A 25,834-nucleotide genomic window follows, 5' to 3' on the forward strand; every position below is an offset into this window, starting at 1 on the left:
TTACTGATTGCCACAGCCAGGGCAATGGTTATGGTTGACATTTTGATGCCCCTTTCCCTGGCAATGGGAACACATTTGATGGCTATAGGAACCATCTGGTGCACCCTAGGGGATGGCGACCTAAGTGCACCGATCCTGCTATATGTGCTGACATGTTGCTGCATTGATGTGTCAACAAAGACAGTTAAAAGGTGCACACATAGCCACTGTTGAGGTCAACCACCGTGTGAAGTCACTTCCTGCTTCGCTATCGAAATCAAAGGACATGATGCCACTTTTGCTACCTCTGTACCTTTCTTGAAATGACGTCACAGACGTTGGGTAGACTTGTGGCTGCTTGTGAACCACTACCTCTGAGAAGAATTCTCTCGTCTACTGGTAGAAACTTACCTCTGTGTACTGCTGCACAATATTTTCAGGTGTTGGGCCAAGAAACATGTAAAAGTCCAGAACTCCACCAATGGTGCGCAGGGTTAAAGAGGGGGCGGGCTTCAGAAGAACTTCTGAAAGAGGAAAAGAGACAAATTACATGAATCACAGGCCTGTGCAGCTCCCAGTTATGTGATATGAACCCAGGGCCAGCTTTAGAACGGTGCGGCTGCACCGGATGCTGACCTGGATTGCGCTGACATCAGGAGGGGTGCAGTGTTTATTAATAACTTATGAAACTTGCTATTTAAAAGCACCTGCTGAAAAGTTGCTTGTGCGTCAAGCCTTCAAGAAGCAATTAAACTGAAAAGATACCTTTTGTGATTAATGTTCCTGCCAGGGAGAGGGATGGGAGTTTTGTTCAGGGCAGCTTTGACTCGCCATAAAGCAGCGCAGAGGGCTAATATGCCTGCAGCAAAGAACAGAACTATATTTTATGTGGATAGTGAGTGTGTTAATAAAGCCAGCCTTTACAAGCGGTTTAAAACAAATGATTGTATATGAAAGGGGAGCTATGGAAAGATGAGGGACACCTTTGCCAGGCGGCAGTGAGGAAATCTGAGGAAGTGGTCATGCAGTGTGGGGGAGGGGGGGGGGGGCGCCAAAAAAGACTGTCTCACCGGGTGCCACCAGAGCTACAGCCAGCCCTATAAGAACCAACCTGAAACCAGAAAACCTGTGATTAATCCCAACTTCCCCACTTTACCAAATTGTGTGATCCTAGGCAATTGTTTCGTTTCACTTTCCATTCAGTATCACTTATGAGGACCTCGAAATACATGACTTCAGGATGCATGCTGTACAAAACCCTCTCTTATGTTTGATTTAATAACCTATACATTTTTGATGAGTAATATGAACCAAGATCACCCAAAGAGAGCACATAACAACTAACTTGCCTCTGTAGTTCACTATTGGCATTGTGTCAGAGTGGAGGGAAAAATTAATGTATCTAAATTCATGCTTGACAGCTATCACTGTTAATGCAATACTTCTCGATGCAGTTGTATAATCTGATTTACTAATGTGAAATGGTAGTAGATGTTAATTAAATATACTATTTGAATTTTGAAGAAACTTTATCATATTTGTACACTTTTGCTACAAGATGTCTTTAATAATAAAGGTGCTGCTTAAGTTAAGTGGTGCAGGACTCAGTAGCTACTTGCTTTCTTTAACACTGATTAATCTTTAAACAAATACTTGCCTGTTTTTTTAACATCTTTTTATTGTTAGCATATATCTAGTAAATAGCAACCAAGTGCTGCTGTTCACCAGGGGCCTCATGTAAAGGTCAGGAGGGCCGCAGGCGGCCCCTGGGCTGTACTTTGAGTATAAATGTGTTAGCAGAAACATAAGCAACCTTGTCTAGCTGGCCTAGAGGATGTATTCAATATTTTTAGATAAGACATTCACACACTCTATAGGTGTCATACTTCATCAGTGGGTCGCACTCTGATCCCTAAAAGCCAGGGTGGGCCCAACCACCTTCCAGAGAGCACTTTAGATAGGGTACTAAACCTAACAGGGAGTTGATATATATGGGGCTGGTAGGACATGTCCCTATAGTCACACTTACTCCAAGGGTTGTGTGTCACTGGCCACCTAGTTTGTTTGGCACAGGTGAGTTTGGTGAAGAAACTAGGTGCCCAGAGACATACAACCCTTGGAGTGAGTGTGGCTACAAGGACACGTCCCACCAGCCCCATGTAAGGTGATTGGAGACACCTTGGAGACAAGGCACAGTGGCTTGCCTCCAGACTAAAGGCTCAGGCAGGTAGACCAGCCTTATATATTTTGCATGTTTTGTCCATGTCCTTTACGTGCAACTAACAACTGGTGACTCACTAGACATTACTGACTTCCTCAAAACAGTGAAATAATTCCGAAACAATGGGGTGTATGTCAGTGACTTAATCTAGGGTACAGGGACAGTAACCCTTCCCCACATAACCAGACTTTTAAACTTCTTAATCTTACCAGTGGTACCCAAAATAAAGGGATACTGGGTTAACCAAAAGCATGTTACATACTTTTATATCAGCTTCCTGTTAGGTCTAGAACATTATCTAAACTACTCCCTGGAAGATGGATGAGTCCACCCTAGCTTATTAAGGACCAGGGTGGGACTCGATATAAAATATTTAACATTTTTTCCAGACCAACTAGACGAGGCTACTTATGTTTTAGCAATACATTTAGGCCCTCATTACAACCTTGGCGGTAAATGCCGCCTACCGCCGTGCTGACGTCGCCAACATACCATTAACGCAGTGGTATACCGCTACGGGTATTGTGACCCACACAGAGAAATCCGCCACTATACAGACACCCACACATGTCCGCCAGACCAAAGGTCAGTGATAAATTGGCAGTACGAAAACCCACACTGTTACGCCAACAGGAATACACCCACAGTATCAGGACCCACAAATCACTGCAGCGGTCTTTCAACCGCAGTAAACCATTGGCAGTATACACCGCTGCACCCAAAATAAACACACACTAACAAAAGTAAACCACATTGGACAATTCAAAATACACACACCTGACACACATACAAACACCACACAAACGTACTCAGACCACTATAAAACACACACCCACATTACCCATAACCCTTTCCACAAAAAAAGATTGCCAACAGAGAGAGACACAAGCCAGGAGCACCCACCCAATCTGAGCCACAGAACACCATCACCCATACACCATCCACGCACCTCACAGCACACACCCCAGCACATCACCCCACAAATCACCCCACACATCCTCACACATATCAGTCACATCACATCCATGGCACCCCAAAGACACCCCAGGTTTTCAGAGGAGGAGCTAAGGGTCATGGTGGATGAAATTATCCAGGTAGAGCCACAGCTATTTGGATCACAGGTGCAGCAGACGTCCGTTGCAAGGAAGATGGAGCTATGGCGGAGAATCGTGGACAGGGTCAACGCCGTGGGACAGCACCCCAGAACAAGGGATGACATCAGGAAGAGGTGGAACAACCTACGGGGGAAGGTGCATTCCGTGGTTGCAGGACACCAGGTAGCCGTACAGAGGACTGGCGGTGGAGCCCCACCTCCTCCCCCACAACTAACAACATGGGAGGAGCAAGTCTTGGTGATCATGCATCCTGAGTGCCTCACAGGAGTAGAAGGAGGACTGGACTCTGGTAAGTCAAATCTTTACTACTTTATCCTCCCCTACCTGCATGCCATAACAAACTCCTACCCATACCCTCACCCCCATCACTCCACCAGCTCACATATACCCCACTATCACAACCCACCCATCCCAATACCAAGCCCTGCATGTCACACCAATCCATGGACCCCCATCACAGAACTGCATGGACACCCATGACCACAGCATGCCCATTAGAGAGAATCATCTAGCCCACAAAATCACCACACACAAGGCAACCCCATACCCAGATGCCAACATATACTGGGTGGGGACCTTGGGCTCACCTATTAGCCACCCTCGGTGCCTCTGGAGTTGTGCCATCACACATGGGATGCTGCTATTCCTCAAGATAAAGGTGTCATGCACTGAGCCAGGATACTTGGCATTCACATGGGACGTGTGCCGGTCCGCCAAACACATTCAGAGAGTGATAGCTTTTTCTATTCCTGAACACTTGTTCATTTCTCGGGGGGGACAAATGTTACATGTGTACCATCAATCAATGGCACCAATGAAGTTGGCGATATGTCCCAGGACATAAAAGTCAGCTTTCACTGTGGCCAAATCCACCGCCTGGGGGAAAACAATGTAGCTGTGCATGTGTTTCAGCAGGGCTGACAACACTCTGGTCAACACGTTCGAGAACATTGGCTGAGACATCCCTGATGCCATGGCCACTGTTGTTTGGAAGGAACCACTTGCCAGGAAATGGAGCACTGACAGGACCTGCACTAGAGGGGGGATACCTGTGGGCTGGCGGATAGCTGACATCAGGTCTGGCTCCAATTGGGCACACAGTTCTTGGATTGTGGCCCGATCAAGTATGTATGTTAGTATAATGTGTCTGTCCTCCATTGTCGCAAGGTTCACCATGGGTCTGTACACCTCAGGCCCTGCCCCAGTCAGCCCTACTGCCCTCAGTGAGGAGGCTATTAACCTCCTGAGATCCCTCACTGTTGGGCAGTCTACCATTCTGAATGCCATCCAGGATGTCAAGAGGCATTTGCAACAAACAAATGCATACCTGGAGGGCATTCAATCTGGCGTGGCGGCCCAACAGAGAGCATTTCAGGCTCTGGCCTCCGCACTGATGGCAGCCATTGTCCCTGTCACTAGCCTCACTCCTCCAACTTCCTCTACCCAGTCCCAATCCCCTCAACCCCAACCTATCCCAAGCACACCTTCAGACCAGCATTCATCCAAATCAGAAGTGGCTCAGGCAAACACAAACACCACACTTCATCTCACAGGCACTCACACAAACACCATTCCCATGCAGACACACCAACATCCACTGCTCCACTGTGTCCCCTTCTTCCTCCTCGTCCACCTCCCTACCAGTAGCAGCTCCACTCACACCTGCATGGCCTACATCCTCATCCACTACCTCCATCACCAGCACGCCCATCACTATACACTCCTCATTGGCAGTCACCACCCCCACATCCATGCACACATCCCCTGTGTCCTCTCCTACTGTGTCTGTGACACCTCCTCCCAAAGTACACAAACGCAAGCACCAACCCACCCAACAGCCATCCACCTCACAACAGCATCCAGCCCATGTACCTGCACCCTAACTCAGCAGACAGACACCTCCTACAACCACTCCCTCTTCCTCCACTCCCAAACCTTCTCCCTCTGCCTGCCCCAGTGTCCCTAAGAAGCTTTTCCTGGCCAACATTGACCTCTTCCCTACCCCTCCCCCGTCCTTCCCCTAGGGCCAGGGTGGCCAAAACCCAGCCCAGCACCTCAGCCACCAAGTCTACGTCTGCAGTGGTTCCTGCAGCTGTCAGAGGCTCAGAGGGGGCACCCGTCAGCCCAGCCAGTGTGCCACCAACCCCTGCCAAGGCAAAAACCATTCCGCCACCTGGCAAGGTGAAGAAGGGGACAGCATCCATCAAGGGGAAGGAGCCACAACCACCCAGCAAGGCCATCTCAAAGACTCCAGCTGCCAGACCGAAGGTGACACCACCATCAGCCAAGGTCAGGAAGGGGCACAAAACACCAGGCAAGGCACCTCAGCCGTCTGAGGCTGCAGGTGAAGGCCTGGTTGCTAACAGCACAACCGCCAGCACAGCCACCTGCACCTTGGCCAGCACGGCCAGCAGCCCTGCCGCTAGAACTGCCGCAAGCACTGCCACCTGCACCGCCGCAAGCACCACTACTGTCAGCAGCAGCAGCCCCAGTGAGCAGCAGTCTGAGGCTGCAGGAGAAGAGCTGGAGCCTCCCCCCACCACTGGCAGCACCTGCACCGCGGCCAGCACCGCCATCTGCACCGCCGCAAGCCCCGCTGCAAGTATCGCCACCTGCACCGCTGACAGTAGCACCACTGCCAGCAGCCCCAGTGGGCAGCCGTCCGAGGCTGCAGGGGAGGGGCTGGAGCCTCCCTCCACCACTGGCAGCACCCCGACCAGCACCAGCACTACCACCACTGTGCAACCGTAGCTGATGCCGGATGGACTCTAGTCCTGCCTCCGTGGACTGTCATGCATCCTGGTCACTGCCAATCTCGTGGCTCAGACACCCAGTTGAGGGACTGTGAGCTGCCACCCCCCAAGTGTTGCATCACTGGGCACAGAGCCTTCTCCAGAACCAGTGGAAGAAGGCATCCACTCACCCTTTCCTTGGCAGGATGAATCACACTGGTTACAAAGCCCCCTCCAGAACCAATGGAGAAAGGCATCCACTCACCCTATCCTTGGCAGTATGAAGCACACTGGGCACAATGCCCCTTCCAGAACCAGTGGAGAAAGGCATCCCCTCACCCTATCCTTGGCAGGATGAAGCACACTGGGCACAATGCCCCCTCCTGAACCAGTGGGGAAAGGCATCCACTCACCCTATCCTTGGCAGGATGAAGCACACTGCGCACGAAGCCCCCTCCAGAACCAGTGGAGAAAGGCATCCACTCACCCTATCCTTGGCAGGAAGAAGCACACTGGGCACAAAGCCCCCTCCAGAACCAGTGGAGAAAGGCATCCACTTGAAATACTTGAGGGACTGTGGCTTTGTACTCCCCTGGACCAAGCTGTGGGGAAACCACCCACTTGAGAGACTTGAGAGACTGTGGCCTTAAACTTCCCAGGACATCGCTGTGGGCATTGAGCCACCTCCAAGAGCAGTGGCGTTGTCCCATCTTCTGGGTGAGGAGCCCCCACTTTCCCCGTCCCCCTGAGGTGCCTGTGTGTTTTCAACCTGATGCCCCTGCAGTGTTCTCTCCATATTGAGGCATGAGTCAAGTGTGGGCTTGACCTATGAGTTTTGGCCCAGTGGCCCACGGACATTTTGAGTTGACAATGTACTGCCTTATGTATATGTTGTATATATTGTAAATACTGTTTTTGAATTTGTAACGTATATATTACTATTTCTAATATGACACTCATTTGACTCCATTTCTTTTGTCCTTGCATTCTTCCAGAGGGTTACGGGGTGTATATGTAATGTTGATGCATGTGTTTGGGTGTGTGGTGTTGGGGGTGAGGGTGGGGTGGGGGTGTTGCGTGTTGCAATTGTGTGTCACTCTCTTTTTCCTCCTCCCTCCCCTGTGTGCTAGGTGCAGTACTCACCGTGGTCGTCGCCGCCGCCATTCGTACTCCTGGTAGATGAGAAGATACACCAACATGGGTTAACACCTAAAGTTGGGGCTCCATGGCGACCTGGTTCTTCCTTGAGTGTCGAGAGGTGAGTGGTTTCCCTTCTGTGTACTGTTTCCGCCGTGCTTTCGATGGCGTTGGTACCGGGTGGTACATTGTTTTCCGCCTGTCTGTTGGCGGTTACCGCTGCAGTGTTTTTTTTCTACCACCATGGCGGTCGGAGTGTTAAAGTGGCTGTCTGTGTTGGCGGTTTCCGCTGAGGTCATGATTCAATTTTTTTTACCGCCGGCCTGTTGGAGTTATTACCGCCGCTTTGACACCGACCGCCAGGGTTGTAAGGAGGGCCTTAATGTCATGATGGTAGGATACCTTGGTTGTGAGTGTCTAAAGTTCAAACATATATATCAAAAATTCCCTGAGTAAATGCATTAACTTTATACTGCACAAGTTGAAAACAGAGAGACAATCCCTGATAACTGTTTCCAACTTCTACTGTCTGAACTTCATGCATAAGTTAGGAGACATTTTAAATTACATGTATCAACTTTAGTCTCTACTGGCGCAACAAAACGGGTGCTCAGCTCTCCACTGAGGCAGCGCAGCTCTTCACTCTATGGCCCAGAGGTCACTTTTGGGAAGCACGTGCACCATCACACTCCCATGCGCTGCCCAGTAGCAGGAAATAATTGTCAGCTGCACGGGAAGCTGTGCCTGATGATCCATTAAGCCACTTCAGTGGCCCAGGTGAAGATTCGCTTTAATAAATAACAATTATTGGGCCAAGTTCATGTTTAAAAAATTGTTTCCTCACTGTTAGACACAGACCATGCTGGAAGGATTTTGGAAAAGTTCCACCTGTGGAAATAATACACAGGCAAATTAGAGCAATTACTCTTCTATGTCAAAAGCAGCTCCTCTGTGTGAAAATGGAGAAACTACCTTCCCTTTAAACTACTGTCAATTGTAGGGTGTTTCCTGCCCCATTCCATGATGGAAAGGGATTTATTCCTGTGCTTGGCAAAAATAAATCTCCAACATTTTACCAGGGTGTAATCGGTCAGTGGTAAATCTGGAAATATACAGTAATGTTTAAGGGGCTGATTTAGGAAAAGTGGTGCTGCGTGTAATGCAGCGCCACTTTTCTTGCACCCTTTAGCTCCCCCCTAACGCCACCATGTGTGCGCCAAATTTAAGATACAACGTACCATGGCGGTAGTTAGGGAACTAGCATCCAAAATATTTACACTAGTTTAGTGCCTTTCAGGATTGGCATAAAAAATGTTGACGCTAATCCTGCAAAGCACATTGAGGCCCATTCTAAATAATGGAGTCCCTCATTTTAATGCCTGCTCTGTGCAGGCATTAAAAATTTCGCAAAAATGTTGCAGGTAGAATGTGGTGCAAGGAGTTGCAAAGTAGTGCAATGCATGCATTACGCTACTTTGTAAATCAGGCGCTGTGATTTTGGCCTAGTTGGGCCACATTAGCGTAAAATAAAATGAAACTAATGTGACGCAAGGAGGCACTAGGCCCTCTTAAATCTAGATCTAAGTGTTTAGGTGGGGGCATATCATCAGGGAGTTCCAGGCCTGGAATACTCAGCCCTCAGAGTAGATTAACTGACACATAAATCTTCACATATGTAAAGCCTTTACACAAGTATAAAGCCAACTTTTGTGAATACAAAACAATGCTTTGTTCTCGTACAAAAGAATATCTTATCATGTAAACTAAACTCAGAAGCACAAATAACTGTGTGTCTGAGCACTGTGAACTTAAATTGAATAGTCTTACCTTGTGCATTGGCATTCAGGAAGAGGACACCATGAGCTTTTGAGTCTTTCTCTATACACATATAGAATGGGTGCACGCCATACAGATTGGCAAATGGCTGCAAGGTAAACAAAAACAGAGCACACGTTAAAGTTGGACATGTACTTTTAAGTTTTACATATCCTGGTAGTCCAAAACTCACAAATGAACTTTTAACTACTGTGAGGCCTATCTCTCCACAGGATAACGTTGGGCTACCTTACTACATTTTATAAGTGATAAGAGCTTGGCACAGCCCCATTTGCAAGTCACTTATTAATTGATTCAGAAAACGTTATTCTGAGGCAATAAGCATCCATAAAAGTGACAATCATAATTGAAATAGCACAATATAAAAACAAATGATAAAACAGTGCAAAGAAATTGTACAGCAATATCAGAACAATGAAAGATCGTAGCAGCATTATAAAAGCATAGTACAGCGGGCCCTCATGGCAAATTTAAAAAAAGACCCAGTGTGCAAAATAACTGCATTATCTCACAGCTGTAATAGAAAAATAAAGTCTAATCTGAAATGACTAATTCCACAGCATTTCTTCTTTAAAAGCGGAATAAAAAAGTGTCTATAATAACTTTCATAAAATTTACAAAAAAAGTGCAAAGTGCATCATCGATTGTCCAGACTTGCCATCACAAGGATGTGGGCTATCATCTAAATCCTTCATATAACCCAACAGCAAGCGCAACAAGTATTTAACAGTATCCGCTCTAAAGCGAAATAATAGGGAATGCTCCCAATGTCCTCGGGCACGCCACAGGTAAACAGTGGGAAAAGAAGCCTGAGCAAGCTGAAATAGTTACTAATACTGGGCTTCTCAGCCTCAATGCCTAATCTCCATGAGAGCACAATCATGAAGCGCTTGTCAAGCATGCCTTTTGCTTAGGCTATTACATATTCCCAGGGTAGTAAAGGCACACTGCAAACTGATTTTAGAATATTCAGATTTGACATATGCTAACTAAGGAACGTGAAGACCCCTGTCACATGTCAGGCAGTCCAGGTTAATGTCTCTTGAAAAAGCAGCCTCCTCATTTCTACAGATTGACAACCATAATAGCACTGACCGTGACCTAATACTGTCTTCTACCAAGGGGAGGCCCACCTCTTTGTGGAAAATTAGATGGGAGTTTCATGCAAAATGGGTTCTCTTCATGGTGAATGGCCTTATATTGGAAAATACCCCACTTCTCGGCCCGTACATAGCAATAGAGATACATTTTGACTTATATATCTGTACTAGGGAGAGCGGAGACCCCCCACCCCATTGGAATGAACATCAATATCTGCAGACACCTCTCCCTGTGCACTGACTCTGACCCTGGCACTCATGTACATGCAAGTATGCACTAAAGAGCACAAGTGCTTCATCTAGCCCTAGAGAATGAGCATTTGCCATAATTTGGAGTGATTGACACTGTTGAATGCTGAAGTCAAGTCCATGAATGACAAATAAAGATGGGACTGCTTGACAATGGTGTATGTGCCAAAAAACCAGATTCAAGTTAACACATTTCTCAACTTTTCCTATTTTATTGCCAAACCCGTACTGACAAGGATACGGGACTGACTCAGCTTGAGACCACTCCTTTTTTTATTATAAATTACTCTCCCCATGATTTTAACCAAGGTGTCAATCAATGAGATGGACCTGTAGAACCTGGGTTGGGACCGGTTTCCTTTTTAGGTCGAGCGCAAGCGTTCAACCTCGTGTATACTTTTAGTATACTTCATATGGCTTAAAGCGATTTCATTAGTTGGTTGCAGTGTCCTTTAAAAATTCTTGCTCACAAGTGGTCAGTTCTGTCTTTTTATCCCTCCTTTTTCTGTTTAAGAGAAGTGTCTAGCTACTGTTTTATTCCACTTTGGTTTCTTTATCTGTTGCTGTGACGGTCTACTTTGGCATTTCTGTGTTGCTGCCTTTTTACTGTGAGTGTTTTAGGTTGCTAGCTGCCTGCATTGTATTGCAGCATTTCGTTCCTCCCACCTTCTCCCATGTTGCTGACATTTGTTTTGGCTTTATTCCAGTGCTGTTCTCTTCTGGCTCCTGGCACATTTGCTCCACCATTAAATCTTTAATAAAAGGTAGCTCCTTGGCTTTGTTCTTTTAATGTTATTTTACCACTGCCCAGCGCCTGTTGATTAATGTTCTTTCAATACAGCCAATTGCTTGCATGCGTTAATTTAATCTTGAATTAAGCTTATTTTTGCGTGTGTGTATGTAACATTAAAATACGATTATTTTACAAAAGAAACACCCGGTGCCTAAACGTTTAGCTCACTGCTCACGAAAGTCACAATATGCCTTTTCTTGTAGAATGTAGCTAAATCTAGAAGCAATGATGTGAAATTTGCAAAGCCTGGCATCTGGAGTCTCTCCAGGTCCCGTCCTGACATCTGCCCAGAGGGCATTGCTTATCTCCTTTGTTGGGGCCCTAAATCTTCTCAGGCTCCTCTGCTATAGTTAACATCATTAGAGCTTTGTTGAAATGCAAGGCAAGAATGCTTGCAAGACTTTTCATTCTGTTAATAGAAAAAGAAAATACTTTTCCAGCCTCATTTTCCAATTTTTCTTTCCTTGGTGATTTTGCTTTGATGTCTGAGGTAACATTTTAAACGCTGGCATCCGAGAGTGCTCAGGTTACCATAATAAAGGTTAAAGCCTTGCCTGTTGTGTGAGATAATGTCCAGTTCTACTGAGATGTGCTTTAGAGAGACTGCTAGAAATTGTTTTACTTGTGTCGCAAGTTTTAAAGTTTCTTTCTCACCCATGCATATGTAGTGGTTCAGCCTTGATGGCCAATTGACTATGGTTCCATTACAACAGGAACTGGTGTTCTCGGTCCCCAGGAAAATCATCAAAATTATGCTTCTTCACTTAGAATAGGTGTGGACACTTAACAGAATGTACTTTGTGTAATGAATATTGGCGCACAACTCTCGAGGTCTGCAAAAGGCATTTTTGACACACAGTTCTGAGGATCGCAAAGGACCGAGACAGTAGATTAATAAGATTTACAAAAACATGTGACTCTATGACTGTTTACCTACCTGATTTTGGTTACTGGTGTGTATATTGTGTATAATACTTACCTCCAGAAGGAGTATTGCCTCTAAGATACTTATGGCCTTGTGCCACTAAAATAAAGCACCTTTATTTTTGGTAACACTGAGTATTGTCTTTTATTGTGTATAAGTACTGTGTAACTACAGTGGCATTGCAGGAGCTTTGCATGTCTCCTAGTTCAGCCTAAGCTGCTCTGCTACAGCTACCTCTAGACAGCCTAAGCTCCTAGAACATTGCCTACAATTCACTAATAAGGTATAACCAGACTTGGTATAAGGTGTACGTACCTTAGGTACCCACTACAAACCAAGCCAGCCTCCTACACAGTGGCAATCTCAACTCACTGCACAATGAACAAAGCACCACATTGAATAGTTTGAAAACCACACACCTGACACACATCCACACACACGACACACCTACACACTGCACTATATAACCCACCTCTACACAACACACAATCCTTTGCAACCTGAACGCCACACACAGACACAAACAAGCAAAACCATACACAGAAATAGGAAAACCAATACTGGGCATCCACATACATTCAACTACGCACCCATCACACACCTGCACAACATACACAACACACAATGCCACCCACTCGCATCACAGCACCTACACCTTAAGACTTACCTTTTACTCCAGCCTTTCACCTTTGAACACAAGAACACCATCTTCACCACCACTACTGTGTCCCCACAAAAACACCCATGATTCATGGATGAGGAGTTGAGGGTGAAGGTGGATGAAATTGTCAGGGCAGGAGCACAGGTCCAGCAAACATCAATTGCCAGGAAAATTGAGTTGTAACAAAGAAAAGTCAACAGGGTCAATTCTTTAGGAGGCAGCTATCCACGCACAAAGGAGTATATCAGGAAAAGGGTGGAAGGACCTCAGGGGGAGATACATTCCATGGCTTCCAGGAACCAGCTGATGGTTCGCAAGACTGGCGGTGGCCCCCCACCTCCTCCCACTACTTTCACATCTTAGGAGGAGAAGTTCTTGGACATACTGCAAACTAAGGGCCTGACAGGAATACCTGGGAGAGTGGAGTCTGGTAAGTCCCCACAAAATACGACACCCATTTGTCATGTCTTACATGCTCCCTCACCACTTTCACCCCCCCCAATTCATATACCACCCGCCACACCTCTGTCCAAATGTTACAATACCCCTCTCTGGCATGGCACATGTCCACTAAACTCACCTGGCTCCACAGCCCTTTGAAATGGCACGTGAAGTACTGGCAAATCATAGCACTAAATGTGAGATGTCATTCATGTGAAACTAACTACTAATGTGAGCCATCTTGATTGAGAAATTGTGTAACAGTGAATGGCAATGGCAGCAATGCAATGGCCCATTCCCACTATAATCAACAAGAAAACACAGCTATAGCTGAGTGCCCAATCACAATGCTCATAGAATAAAGATACCTGAGATTTAAGTGTACTCACCTGGGATGGAAATATTGATGTAAAAGTGGATGCACATGCAGTACAACCAGCTATAGGTCAATGTCCATTGCATTCTCCAATACTGTTTTACTACTCTGACACTATTGTGCACTGTAGACCTCTTTGTTGTGCCATGTATCATTTCAGACACTTCAGAAGGAAACAAAGTCTCATGGCAATAATCTGACAACATAAGCATCAGAAGTCCAATCATTAGCCAACAACATTTAATAGCCACAAGCATGGTGTATGGTATTGAAATTACAGAGTCTCATGCTATAGTAAGCAGGATTGTGCAGCAGCTGTCATTGTCATATCTTGGGATCATGTTATGGCACTGTCTGCATCTCACACAACATCAACCATACCCTAAATGTGACAGCAACTCTGTGTTCCACTTCTCCCACAGGTAACCTTGCCAATGTCACCATGGACAGGATACCATAAACTGCTGTAACCCCTCTGGATGAAGGCCCCAGTGAGGACAACATCTCTGGATATGTGGACACTGAAGAGGAAGCTGGCCCATCAAGGACAAATGGTCAGTCAACAACCATCAGCCTCACCATGCCCACGTAGACCCCTCCCAGCCCTGTTACATCTACATCACAGGCAACCATTCGCCCCTAAACCTGTGTCCCAAGGACTGTATCATCCATTATGTGCCCCACAATACAGGTATCTGAGTCTCCTCTTGTCACCCTTGACAATGATGGTCTTGCCGCCACTAGGAGTGGGCACACTGTGCCAGAGGCATAGACACATGAGTGTAGGGTACGTGGAAGGGATTCTGTGGGCCAGCAGATGGGGGCTCCATGGGACAATCCTGACTAGGAAACCATCTCCCAAGCCTTGGGAGCATACCAAAATTCCCAAGGCATGATGGGCCAGGTACTCACCATGATGGGGGGAATCCAACAGCTGCAGAGGGACCATCACCAGGATGTCATGCAGAAGTGGCAGGCACACAATGCCTGCCTGGCTTCCATTGCTGTGGTGTTGAGGGACATCAACACTATCCTGAGTAGGACTGCAGCACAACATCAGGCCTCTTCCACTAGCAATGAGTCTACAAGCCCTTCTACAACTGTGGCTACTAGTGGAATGGAGGACCTGCCTGGGGTAGCACATGCCTCAGATACCCCACCCTCTGAAGAAGAGGAACCCCCCGCAAACGTGGACATCCACCCAGACATCCAGAGGAGCAGATGCCAAGACTAAACCCACTGCCTGGAAGTGAACCTCTCCCGTCCTTTTCCCCTTGTGTGCCACAGATAGACCCTGTTGACTGTTCTTAAAGCAAACTCCGTTTTCCCATGGTACAGGAACACTGGGCTTGTGTATCCAAATGGTGTAGCAGTTACAGTCATGATTCCAGCCACCATGACTCAACTCTTCACTGTTTGTATTGTGTTTTTCTAGTCACACATATTGTTTATCTGTTCACAAAAAATCACACTTTAACTCAGGTCATGTGTATGTGTCATGAATCTACCATGTACAACTGTGATGCTTGCCAACTCTGCCATCAATAAGTCCCTCTGTATTGTACAACCTATGTCACCAACATCACACATGGACACTATCAGCATAAGACTCATCACATCAGGATTCAAACATTGATAGATTCAAAGACTTTAGTATGCCACAGCTACACACATCTATTGTTAGAAATGCAAACAGCACATTGTGTATAACTGAAAGTAACATCAAGATGTCTGCTAAGGTGGCAGACACAGCTAATCCACAGGAATCTGAAGTTAGGGACATATCAGTCTTCCCACAAGCCGGAAGGTATACAGAATGTTCCTTTTGATCACCTAGTAAAGCCTTATCACAGACCACACCTTTGCAACCCTAATGTACATACTCAATGGTATAGACAGATATCAGTGCTGACGTCCCCAGTCCAGGGATCTTTCCTTTACATTGGTCACATACCTGTAGGGTTGCCACTCACCGATGTCAGTCCACAGACACATGCAGATTGTTCTGCAAAGTAGGAATTAACTGACAGCTAGGTCCAGGGCAGGTTAGATACAACAATTAACATTATGATGGTAGAGGCTATGGTTTCACATTTTCACATGTGCCAGACAGATATGGACACACCGATTGCACCATTTGATCACCTCCAGTAACCTACAGGTAAAACTGAGGGGTAGACACAATTCCAGTCTGGTGTCCTGACAGTCTGGCCATGTAACTTACACTCCACAGACTCACTGCATTCAGTACCTGGTTTCAGCCATGTCCACTTCTCATATGTGCCTCCAATTCCCATGACTGCGACTTGCCAACGATGATGAGCCAAACTGGAACTCGCCAAATCTGTGATTGACGTAGATGACAGATAGGACATACCAGAAAACATTCCTCAGTGGAGACAAGTCACGTTCACACAAGTGTTATTGCAAGTGCAAGAACGATACATGATACTATATACGTGTCTGTTCTTTCCACAGTAGCACATTACAGTCTGCATGCACAACTCACTCATAGGCAGTTCAGCTACATTATACCCCATAGCTGATGGTAAAGAGGAGATGACATACTACACATCAACACTAGCTTAATATCCTAAATCACCGCATCACAAATACATCACATACCTTTAGTCAGTTGAAGTACTGATTGATGAGATCTGACTTGGTGTCTCCTGCTTCATCCTCGTCTGGCTCATCATTACTTGGCAAACCAGCATTTCCACCCACAGGTACTGCAGGCTTCCCCTCATCTGGCAGAAATGGTATGTGACATCTCAGGGCAAGATTGTTCAGCATGCAGCAGACAACAATTATTTGACATGCCTTGCTGGGTGAGTAGAGGAGGGCTCCTCTTGAAGTGTCCAAGCACCTAAATCTTGCCTTCAGGAGCCCAAAAGTCTGCTCCACGACACACCTTGTCCTCCCGTGGGCCTCATTGTAGCAGACTTCCCCTGGCATGGTTGGGTGCCTCACTGGTGTCAACAACCAAGGATGGTTAGGATAGCCAGAGTCACCTGTAAGCAATTAGGTAGAACAACACAAACATATATGTGGGACATGCAACATTGTGATGGCAGGAGACATACTTTACAAACACATATTTCAATTGTAACTTACTAACCAGCCAGGCCCTCACTGTGTTGAGTCATGTCATCAGCAGTGAGACATTGCTGTTACGCATGATGAAGGAATCATGGACTGATCCTGGATACCCAACACTGACTTGTGAAATGTGCTGGTCTGCCAGGCACACCACTTGAACGTTGATAGAGTGGTAGTTTTTCCTGTTCCGATAAACCTGTTAGTTGGAAATGGGGGAACCAAGGCTACATGGGTGCCATCTATGTCTCCAACCACATGTGGAATTTGTCCTATAGCATAAAACTCTGCCTTTACATAGGCCAAATCCACACGTTGGGGAAACCTGATGTAGCTGTCCAGGTGTTTCAACAATGCACACAGTATATCCTTCAAAACCAGACTGAACATGGACTGAGACATCCCTGCAGTTAGGGCCCCTGTATTCTGAAAGGACCCAGTGGCCAGGAAGTGTAGCACAATCATCACTTGAATGATGGGAGGTATGCTGTAGGGATTGTGTATGGCAGACTTCTGATCTGGCTCCAACTGATCACAAAGATCCATGATAGTATTCTCATTCAGTCGTTATGTCTGGATAGTATGTGTTTGCTCCATGGTGTAAAGGTCTACAAGTGGACAGTACACTGGTGGTTGTCTTCCTCTCCTCATGGCAGGATAGCTATGTGGAAAAGCAGAAAATAATATGTGACATGAAGCATGTGGACATCATGTAAATGTCCACATACAAGTCACACGTATCTGTTGTTGAGGTCAGTTACAACCTCTGATATCTACAGTACAGCACATAGCTATGCATTCGACGACACTCTCCTTGGTGCACATACCCTCAATTACCTAATGAATTACACATGCATAATCATCTGTGACTGTATTTGTTTGTTTGTCCAACTGGCTTGACGTGTCAGACACATATTGTTGCACATTATCTACATGAACAAAGCACAAAGGATCCTCAGAATAGGTGTAAATTGCTATCACCACATATCCTTCATTTACACAACTGTTACTGCTCACGTGCACAAAGAGAGAACGAAACATGAAGGCAGTACTTACAGATATACTGCACAATATAGGGCTTTGCTTTTGATGCACATTACATAACTCTTCCATACATGAAATGTGTTCAAAATGGCAGCTGCCTGACCTACTGTACTGGACATGTGGAAGTGATGTAAGTCTGCCGGCGGAAGTCGTCATGGCGATAGGCGGTTACAACCGGGGTGCAGTTTGCCATTGGAACACATTGCTGCTTTTGGTGGACTTGGGCCAATGGCGATGTCCACCAGCAGTGACGTCCTGTACGTGGTGGACGTGATCCACATCTTCTGCAGTATTGCTCACTTGACTCCTGACACTGCTGCAAGCAAGACCTCCACTACCTGAGCTGCTATGTACTGCCTCTGGGGGCTATCATACCACGTCCATCAGGTGACAGGGCACCAGCCTTCACCCCTGAAGAGCTGGGGAAGCTTGAGGAGGAGGTCCTACCCCTGTATTGACAGGTATATGGGGCACCAGAGGAGCAGGTGAGTCCAATGGTTTACCAATGAAAGTAAAAGGTGTGGTATATGATGGTGTACCTGAAATGTAAAGTAGTGAAGTTGTTGATGCATGCAGATGACAACTTGTACATGAGTGTCAAATGAGAGGATGGGAATGTTTGCCTACTTGCTGTAAATGAAGTGTTATATCCACTACTATTGGTATGGTGCATATGGACCCAAATTGTTCCTTTTGTCTGTGTCATCCATGTAGGTCGATGTTCATCAAAAAAAGGGTCTCTGGCATGCCATCGGCAAGCAAGTGCGAACCCTGGGGGTCCACAGCCAGTGAAGCACCCACTGTAGGAAGCAGTGGGAGGACCTGATATGCTAAGCCCGGAAGACCACAAAGGCCTAGCTGGGGATGTCCTCCCAACGAAGGAGGGGTGCCTGTCGGACCTTGACCCCCTAGTATCCTTCATATTGGCAGTGGCCTACCCTGAGGTGGATTGGCATTTGAAGGCAGCACAGCAGCCACAAGGGGGTAAATACAGACAGAACCCATGTACAAGTTTTTGCCAGTTACATTTATGCTAAGTATTGCAGCTGTGACAATATGGTAAGTGCTACAGGTAAAGTGTCTCCCTATGAGGTTTGATGAAGTGTCCCCATTGTCATGGCTGATTCTTACAGTGGGAAATGTGAAGTTTGATTAGGGTGGACATCCTACATACAGAAAATCAAGGTGGAAATGTTACATTGACATTTCAGGAAATAACACTGACATGTATTCAAATACCGTTTATTCAAATGTATCTATTTTGAGCAGGTAAGTGGCTAGGCTGCTGATCCCTAAGTCCTTGTATATTGTCCATGCTACACAGGGTAGTACCATACGTATATGGATGTAACATAAACTATTTTGGGCATCATGTGTCAATTGATACTTCATTCATGCATATTGTTATTTTGAGACCTTATCCTTGCCAGACTTACCTTTCCTAATCTGAGGCTGTTTGGACAGTTCTAGTAATGGATCTTCTCATTTCTTCTTCACCTAATAGTGTGGCAGGGCTTTCATTTGACATGCACATGTTGGTCTTACGGTATTTGTTGTCATTTATTTTGCTTAACTCTAGGTGTATGTGTCATGCATGGTTATATTAGTCATTGGTTATGAAAGAATTAGTTCTGGACTTAGATAATGGGATCCACCACCAATATGTCTGTACAGTTGTTAGTGATGTAGGTGTTTAGATGTTGTCATGTAGAGGTTTCTAATCAGCAAGTATTGTGCAATGGTATGTGGCCTTCATGCATGTTGCTTGGTGTCCATTGTATTGGAGGTGTTGGTATGCTCCCTGTGGTTGTCAGTGGTTGTATCCTGTGTGCTAAGTAGAGCCCTACTGCAGGACATTGAAATGTTGTCTATGTGTCAATGAGTTAGATAAGTGAGTCCAGATACTCTGTAGAAACCTTTTTATAATATTTTGATAGATGTTTCAATGACATGCTATGTCTTTTTGTGAGGCACACTGTATGGCTATGCCATATGTAGTGTCTTCATCTGAGGTATTTGACATTCTGAAAGATTTGAACAGATTCACAATTTATGTATGTGATTGCAAAGCAGCATGCTATGTGGTATTTCAAATGAGATGAGTTTACTTTCATGGAACATGAATACTGGTGATGGACTGGGCAAGTGTGGAGTAGGGGGAGACATGGTATTGTGTTGTTAGTAAACTGCATTTCCTAAGAATATTTTGTTGACACACAATGATGACCTGTATGGGGGAAGACTTTAGATGTAGCCAATTTATCTTGTGCATGGTCTTCTTGAGTTACTGCTGATATGGTGGGATGGTGATGTAGTGGTCAGATGGTTGGCTTATGTAGTGGTTGAGAATGTGGTCATAGGGGAATGTTGGAAGTATGGAATTGTGACATGATGTGGTTCCTAACTGGGGCTTTATGTGACATAGATGTGTTGTAAGTGTTGTGTATGATGTCATATATGTGTAAGTTAAGAATGTGATGACCCGCTCTCCCTCTCTCTCTTTCTGCGCATCTACATCGGCAGGTGAAGGAGACGGCCATAGCTGAGTGGGGAAGCTGCTGGCTATGTGACCTGGGGTGCTGATGCTACCGACACCGAGAGACACAGTGGCCCAGAGGGCAAGGGAAGTGCAATGGCGGAGACAGGATCCAGTTCATCATCATCGGAATCCTCCTCCAGTGGACACTCCCTGGCGGTGGCGGACCCATCTGGGACCACCCCAGTACCATTTCAGTCCACCACCCCCCTTACTACTACTCCCCTCCCTGTAGCTCCCCACCCAGTTGGCCGTGCCCGCTCACCCAAGAGGGTGGGCATCTCCTTTACCGCAGACACCTCTGCCTCTACCCTGTGAGCCCTGCTGCCCTCAGTGAGCTCCTGAGGTCGATCTCTGTGGGTCAGTCGACCATAGTGAATGCCACCCAGAGACTTGAAACTCAAGTCCTACGGAGTAATGTGTTCCTGGAGGGCATTCATTGTGCACTGGCTGACCTACAGAAATCCTTTCAGGCTCCGGCCTCCACACTGATGGCAGCCAGTCACCCTTTGTCTTCAGTCTCCCCTCCACCTTCTTCTTCCCAATTCCAAATCCCTCTCCCGCGACCCAGCCAAATCACACAGACAGACAAGCATCCACCTCAACATCCATGGGTAGCTCTGACAAACACAAGCACCACAAGACACTCCACCGGCATGCATACAAGCAACATACACATACACACACAGCAACAGTCATGACCTTCCATGACACCCCCACAACGCCAGCATCACAGAGACAATACTTGACACACCTGCAGACACTACACCAACATTTACAGATCCAGCCACTTCACATATCTTACTCACAGACAGCTCCACAGCAGACCCTCAGACATCCACCCCAGTCACTACATACGCAGACACCACAACCACAGACACACCTACATGCAACACATCCATCATCTCTGCAGTTACCACCCCAACAAACACTCACCCACCCACCACAGCATCTCCCAGAACCTCCACCCCCTCCTCCCAAGACACATAAACGCCCACGCTCACCCACCCAACAGACACCCACCACCCACAAGCATACCTCACACAAACATGAACCCAAAATATCAACACCAAAACCTTAGACAACCACTCCCTCTCTCTCCACACCCAAAGCCTGTTGCTATGACCATCCTATGTGTCTAAAAAAGCTTTTCTTTCAGAGTTTGCCCTTTTCCCTACTCCTCTCTCACCCCGTGATACCCCTAAACATGCTGTGTCCTTCTCCAAGTTCAGCCTTTCCACCTCTAAGATCTCCCCTGCCCCCCTGAAAGTTCCCATGCCCCTCCCCTTGCCATGATGTCTACCCCTACACTTAAAAGCCAACCCTCCCCTAAACCTAAGTCCAAGCCCAAATCCAGAACCCAAAAGTCCCCTTCCAAAACCCAAAGCCAATCCCCCATTCCACTCCCCCAGATAACCCCTGAGGTGCCTGCCTGCCCCATTGATGCCCCTTCTTTGGAAGTTACATGGCAGTAAGGAGTCAAGTTCGGGGCACACATATGTGCACTGTGAACTTTTAAAAATGGACTGGCTTATGGCTTTTGTTTTTCTAAATTGAGGCTACTAATTATACTTGGAACCAACCAGTTGTCAGTTTCCTGGTTACATCTTTGTCATGCATTTCTTTCCATAGTATGTAGTTATTCCTGGCTGACATTAGTTGTGTCCATGTATGTGTGTATGTGAGTGTTCTTGTTGGGCTATGTGTGTTATTTGGCAGTATGTGAGGTTGTGTCCAGTAATTTGTTTCGAAAGTGGTAGGGTATGTGTTGTGTGATGTACATTTGTGTGTTGTATGGGTTTAGTTGTGTTGGTTTTGAGTGTTGTTGGTGTTGTGATGTGTTTGTTGGTGTGTTGAGTGGCTTTTTCTGCATTGACTGTGTGAGCGTTATGTGCATGAAATGTTGGACATGGAGTTCTTTGTAGGTCGATCAGTAAGTAGTATGATTGTGTATTTGTATGTGTGTTTTGCCTGTTGGTGTTACGTTGTGAGGTCTTTGTGATGTGTTCCTGGGAAGTGTCCCTGCCAAGTGATTGTAAATGGTGAGGTTGTGTTGTTTTTGTGATGTGTTGTGGTGTTGTGTGGTTCTGTGTCAGTGTGGGTCTGTGCAGTGTTCCATGCATACCTGTATTTGTTTGTGACATTTGTATGTGTGTGTGTGTGTGTGTGGTGGCTGTGCTGAGCTTGTTGCGTATATGTGTGTGTGTGTGTGTGTGTGTGTCTGTGAGTGTGTGTATTAGTGTGCTGTTAGGTGTGAGTGTCACTCTCGCACCCCCTTCCAGAATATATGTTGTGTGTGCAAAAAACGACAATGTATAAGTAAGTGGGTATACTTACAGTTGCTGTTGACATCCTCGTTGCTGATTCCAAAGTCTTTGTGTGATCAAGAGCAGCAGGACGACGTGTACTTCTGGTTTCATGGTGCGTTCGGACGAGCATGGCTTCCTGAAGGTGGGTGTCTCCTTTTATGCAGTTGGTTTCCACCTGGGTTTGCGTGGTGGTGTGACCCAGGGGGAAACCTTGGAAGTGTGCAACCTCATCATCTGTCCTGCGGAAACATGGGGCCCTGCCGGCCTGCAGGTAGCTAACGTCATTGGTGGCAGCCAGACTGCAGTGGCAGTGCAGGCAGTGCTTGGGCTGTATTCTGTTGGGAATACCGCCATGGTCATGATAAGGCGGTCTTCTCCGCCAGCCTGTTGGTGGTACAATCACCAACATGGCAGTCCTGGGACCGCCAAACTCATTAGCCCTCTCAGTCCATGTGCCCTGTAATGGCTTCCAGCAACATTTTTCTTATGTTGCTGGAAGCCAATCAGATGGCTTGCTAATGCAGGAATCTGACTTCCCCGGGAGAGAGTTGGCCTAAGGAAAAAAAGCTCCCTGGGCCAATAAGGATTATCTATTTTTTTAAATTGGGTTTGAGGGAACTCTCGTAAGAATCCCTCCACCCCAACGGTCCAGATATACAAATATCTTCAAACTTTTATTTCTCAAATTGACTAAAAGGATTTACACCAAAAAGATAACAAGCGAAATCTGCGAATTAAGCTGTAGCTTTCTGCCAAATTTGGTGTAATTTTGTTTGACAGTTTTTGCGAAAATGCTACTGATAAAACTCTATGAAAAATGCATGGGGATTTTACATTTTCAGATCTCCTTTTTAACTTTGCACCCTGTTTGACAAATCACCACAAAACTTTCCGTACACAAACTAGACAAAAAAGCACTCTTTTGGAAAGATTCATGAAGATTTGTCAAATGGTTCCAAAGTTATAAGCAAAACAAGCAAGCCATTTCCTTCAATATATGTGGAACTAGGTATGGGGAATCCATACATATTTACCTTTTGATATTTCGGTTCCTCTTTGTTGGTACTTCCTCTGAGCTGTAATCCTCTAAAGGCAGTCCCTGTCATATTTTTACGTACATCATTCTATCCAGGTGACATTGTGGTTACTTGGAGAAGTCACCCTTTCCTTCACAGCAGACCGTCCTCATATCTACTCCTTGACATGTGTAAGAGTTACAATGGTGAGTGTGTAAGTGATATTGATGGAGAAGACTATCATTCAGGGCACTCTAAAACAAGTTTGTTATAGGACAAGATGTTGTGCATAGTACTAAGCTTCCCATCAGTAAGTTATCAGATTGAACAGATAGAATTAGAAAGTGTAAGGTGAATGATGAGCTTGGAAAGGAATGATGACATTACAGACATTTAGTAGATAGAAAATATACGCTTCATCCATTTTATCTACCTAATCATTATGTATAGATGTGCAGGTTCTTTGAGTCTGGAGACAGGCCTGTAGGGCTTGGGCCAAGTCAGTTGTCGTCTCCGTCGTCTCTGCAGGGCTTTCAGGTCAGCAGTCCTTCTTCTTTGTGTAGGTTGCAGGAATCTGATTTCCTGGGTTCTGGGTTGCCCCTAAATACTAAATTTAGAGGTGTGTTTAGGCCAGGCGGACATTAGCCAACGGCTACTGTCCTATAGGGTGGCTACACCCTCTTTGTGCCTCCTCTCTGAGGGGAGGGGGGCACATCCCTAATCCTATAGGAGGAATCCTTCAATCTCAAGATGGAGGATTTCTAAAGGCAGGGGCCACCTCAGCTCAGGACACCTTAGGGGCTGTCCTGATTGGTGGGTGACTCCTCCTTGTTTTTCTCTTTATCCTCTCCTGCCTTGCCGACAAAAGTGGGGCAGTGGCCGGAGGGGCGGGCATCTCCACTAGCTGGGATGCCCTGGGGTGCTGTAACAAAAGGCATGAGCTTTTGAGGCTCACCGCCAGGTGTTACAGTTCCTGCAGGGGGAGGTGAGCAGCACCTCCACCCACTACAGGCTTTGTTCCTGGCCACAGAGTGACAAAGGCACTCTCCCCATGTGGCCAGAAACACATCTGGTTGTGGCAGGCTGGCAGAAACTGGTGAGCGTAGCACTAGGAGTCGGACTGGTATTCAGGGGGCATCGCTAAGATGCCCTCTGGGTGCACTTTACAATAAATCCCACACAGGCATCAGTGTGCATTTATTGTGCTGAGACGTTTGATACCAAACTTCCCAGATTTCAGTGTAGCCATTATGGAACTGTGGAGTTCGTGTTTGGGAAACTCCCAGACCATATACTCTTTATGGCTACCCTGCACTTACAATGATTAAGGTTTTGCTTAGACACTAAAGGGGCATAGTGCTCATGCACATGTCCCTTCCCTGTGGTATAATGGACCCTGCCTTAGGGCTGTAAGGCCTTCTACAGGGGTGACTTACCTATGCCTCAGGCAGTGAGAGGTGGGCATGGCACTCTGAGGGGAGTGCTGTGAGGCAGTGTGCATGTGCTGAGTGAGAGGTCCCCAGGGTGGCATAAGACATGCTGCAGCCCTTAGAGACCTTCCCTGTCATCAGGGCCCTTGGTACCAGGGGTGCCATTTACAAGGGACTTATCTGGGTGCCAGGGCTGTGCCAATTGTGAGAACAAAGGTACAGTTTAGGGAAAGAACACTGGTGCTGGGGCCTGGTTAGCAGGGTCCCAGCACACTTTCAGTCGTAACTGGCATCAACAAAAGGCAAAAAGTCAGGGAGTAACCATGCCAAGGAGGCATTTCCTTACAGGGATCTAGGAAATTAGTCAAGTTCCAACCAGAAAAGAGACTGTCTTTACTAGCCACAAATACTGCAAATACTGCTCCTGGAGGATCGGAAGGAGTGTTAGGGGCAACATGATCTAATTGAACCAGTAAGTAAGGAAGATGTGTGCATCATGTGCGGATCAGTTATTTCCATTGGGTTGCCCTGACTTCGCTGAAAAATTTAATTTCTAATAAAAACAGCGAAGTAGATGCTACGAGTGCGTGAAATTCGCATAATCTGCATTTCAGTAATTGTGCGAAATATCAGGGGAAATTATGTGAAATGCAAAACTGAAAACTGGCCCTACATTTGAGCGCAAAATGCTTTTTCACATCCGTTATGAACACGAGGATGCATTCCGTACTACATAAATAGTACAGCAAAAAAAACACCCACTTGATTTCTGTTGTTCATATTGATCTCGTGCATTTGTAGTACATTTTCACCTCAAATGGTGTTTACACTACAT

The 25,834-nt window shown here is 46.3% G+C and overlaps 1 protein-coding gene across 1 annotated transcript in view; it reads right to left on the reverse strand.

Moving 5' to 3' along the window:
- Positions 1-25,834, reverse strand: part of LOC138288300 (lysosomal alpha-glucosidase-like) — an 881,508-nt gene that overhangs the window by 492,443 nt on the left and 363,231 nt on the right. The window contains exons 6-7 of the mRNA XM_069229744.1: positions 9,012-9,108; positions 391-503 (exon numbers count right to left, since the gene is read on the reverse strand). Of these exons, the coding sequence (XP_069085845.1) occupies positions 391-503; positions 9,012-9,108 (210 nt within the window). The remainder of the gene's footprint in view (positions 1-390; positions 504-9,011; positions 9,109-25,834) is intronic.

Source organism: Pleurodeles waltl, chromosome 4_1, assembly GCF_031143425.1.
Source record: "Pleurodeles waltl isolate 20211129_DDA chromosome 4_1, aPleWal1.hap1.20221129, whole genome shotgun sequence".
In the NCBI taxonomy this organism is placed as follows: Eukaryota; Metazoa; Chordata; class Amphibia; order Caudata; family Salamandridae; genus Pleurodeles; species Pleurodeles waltl.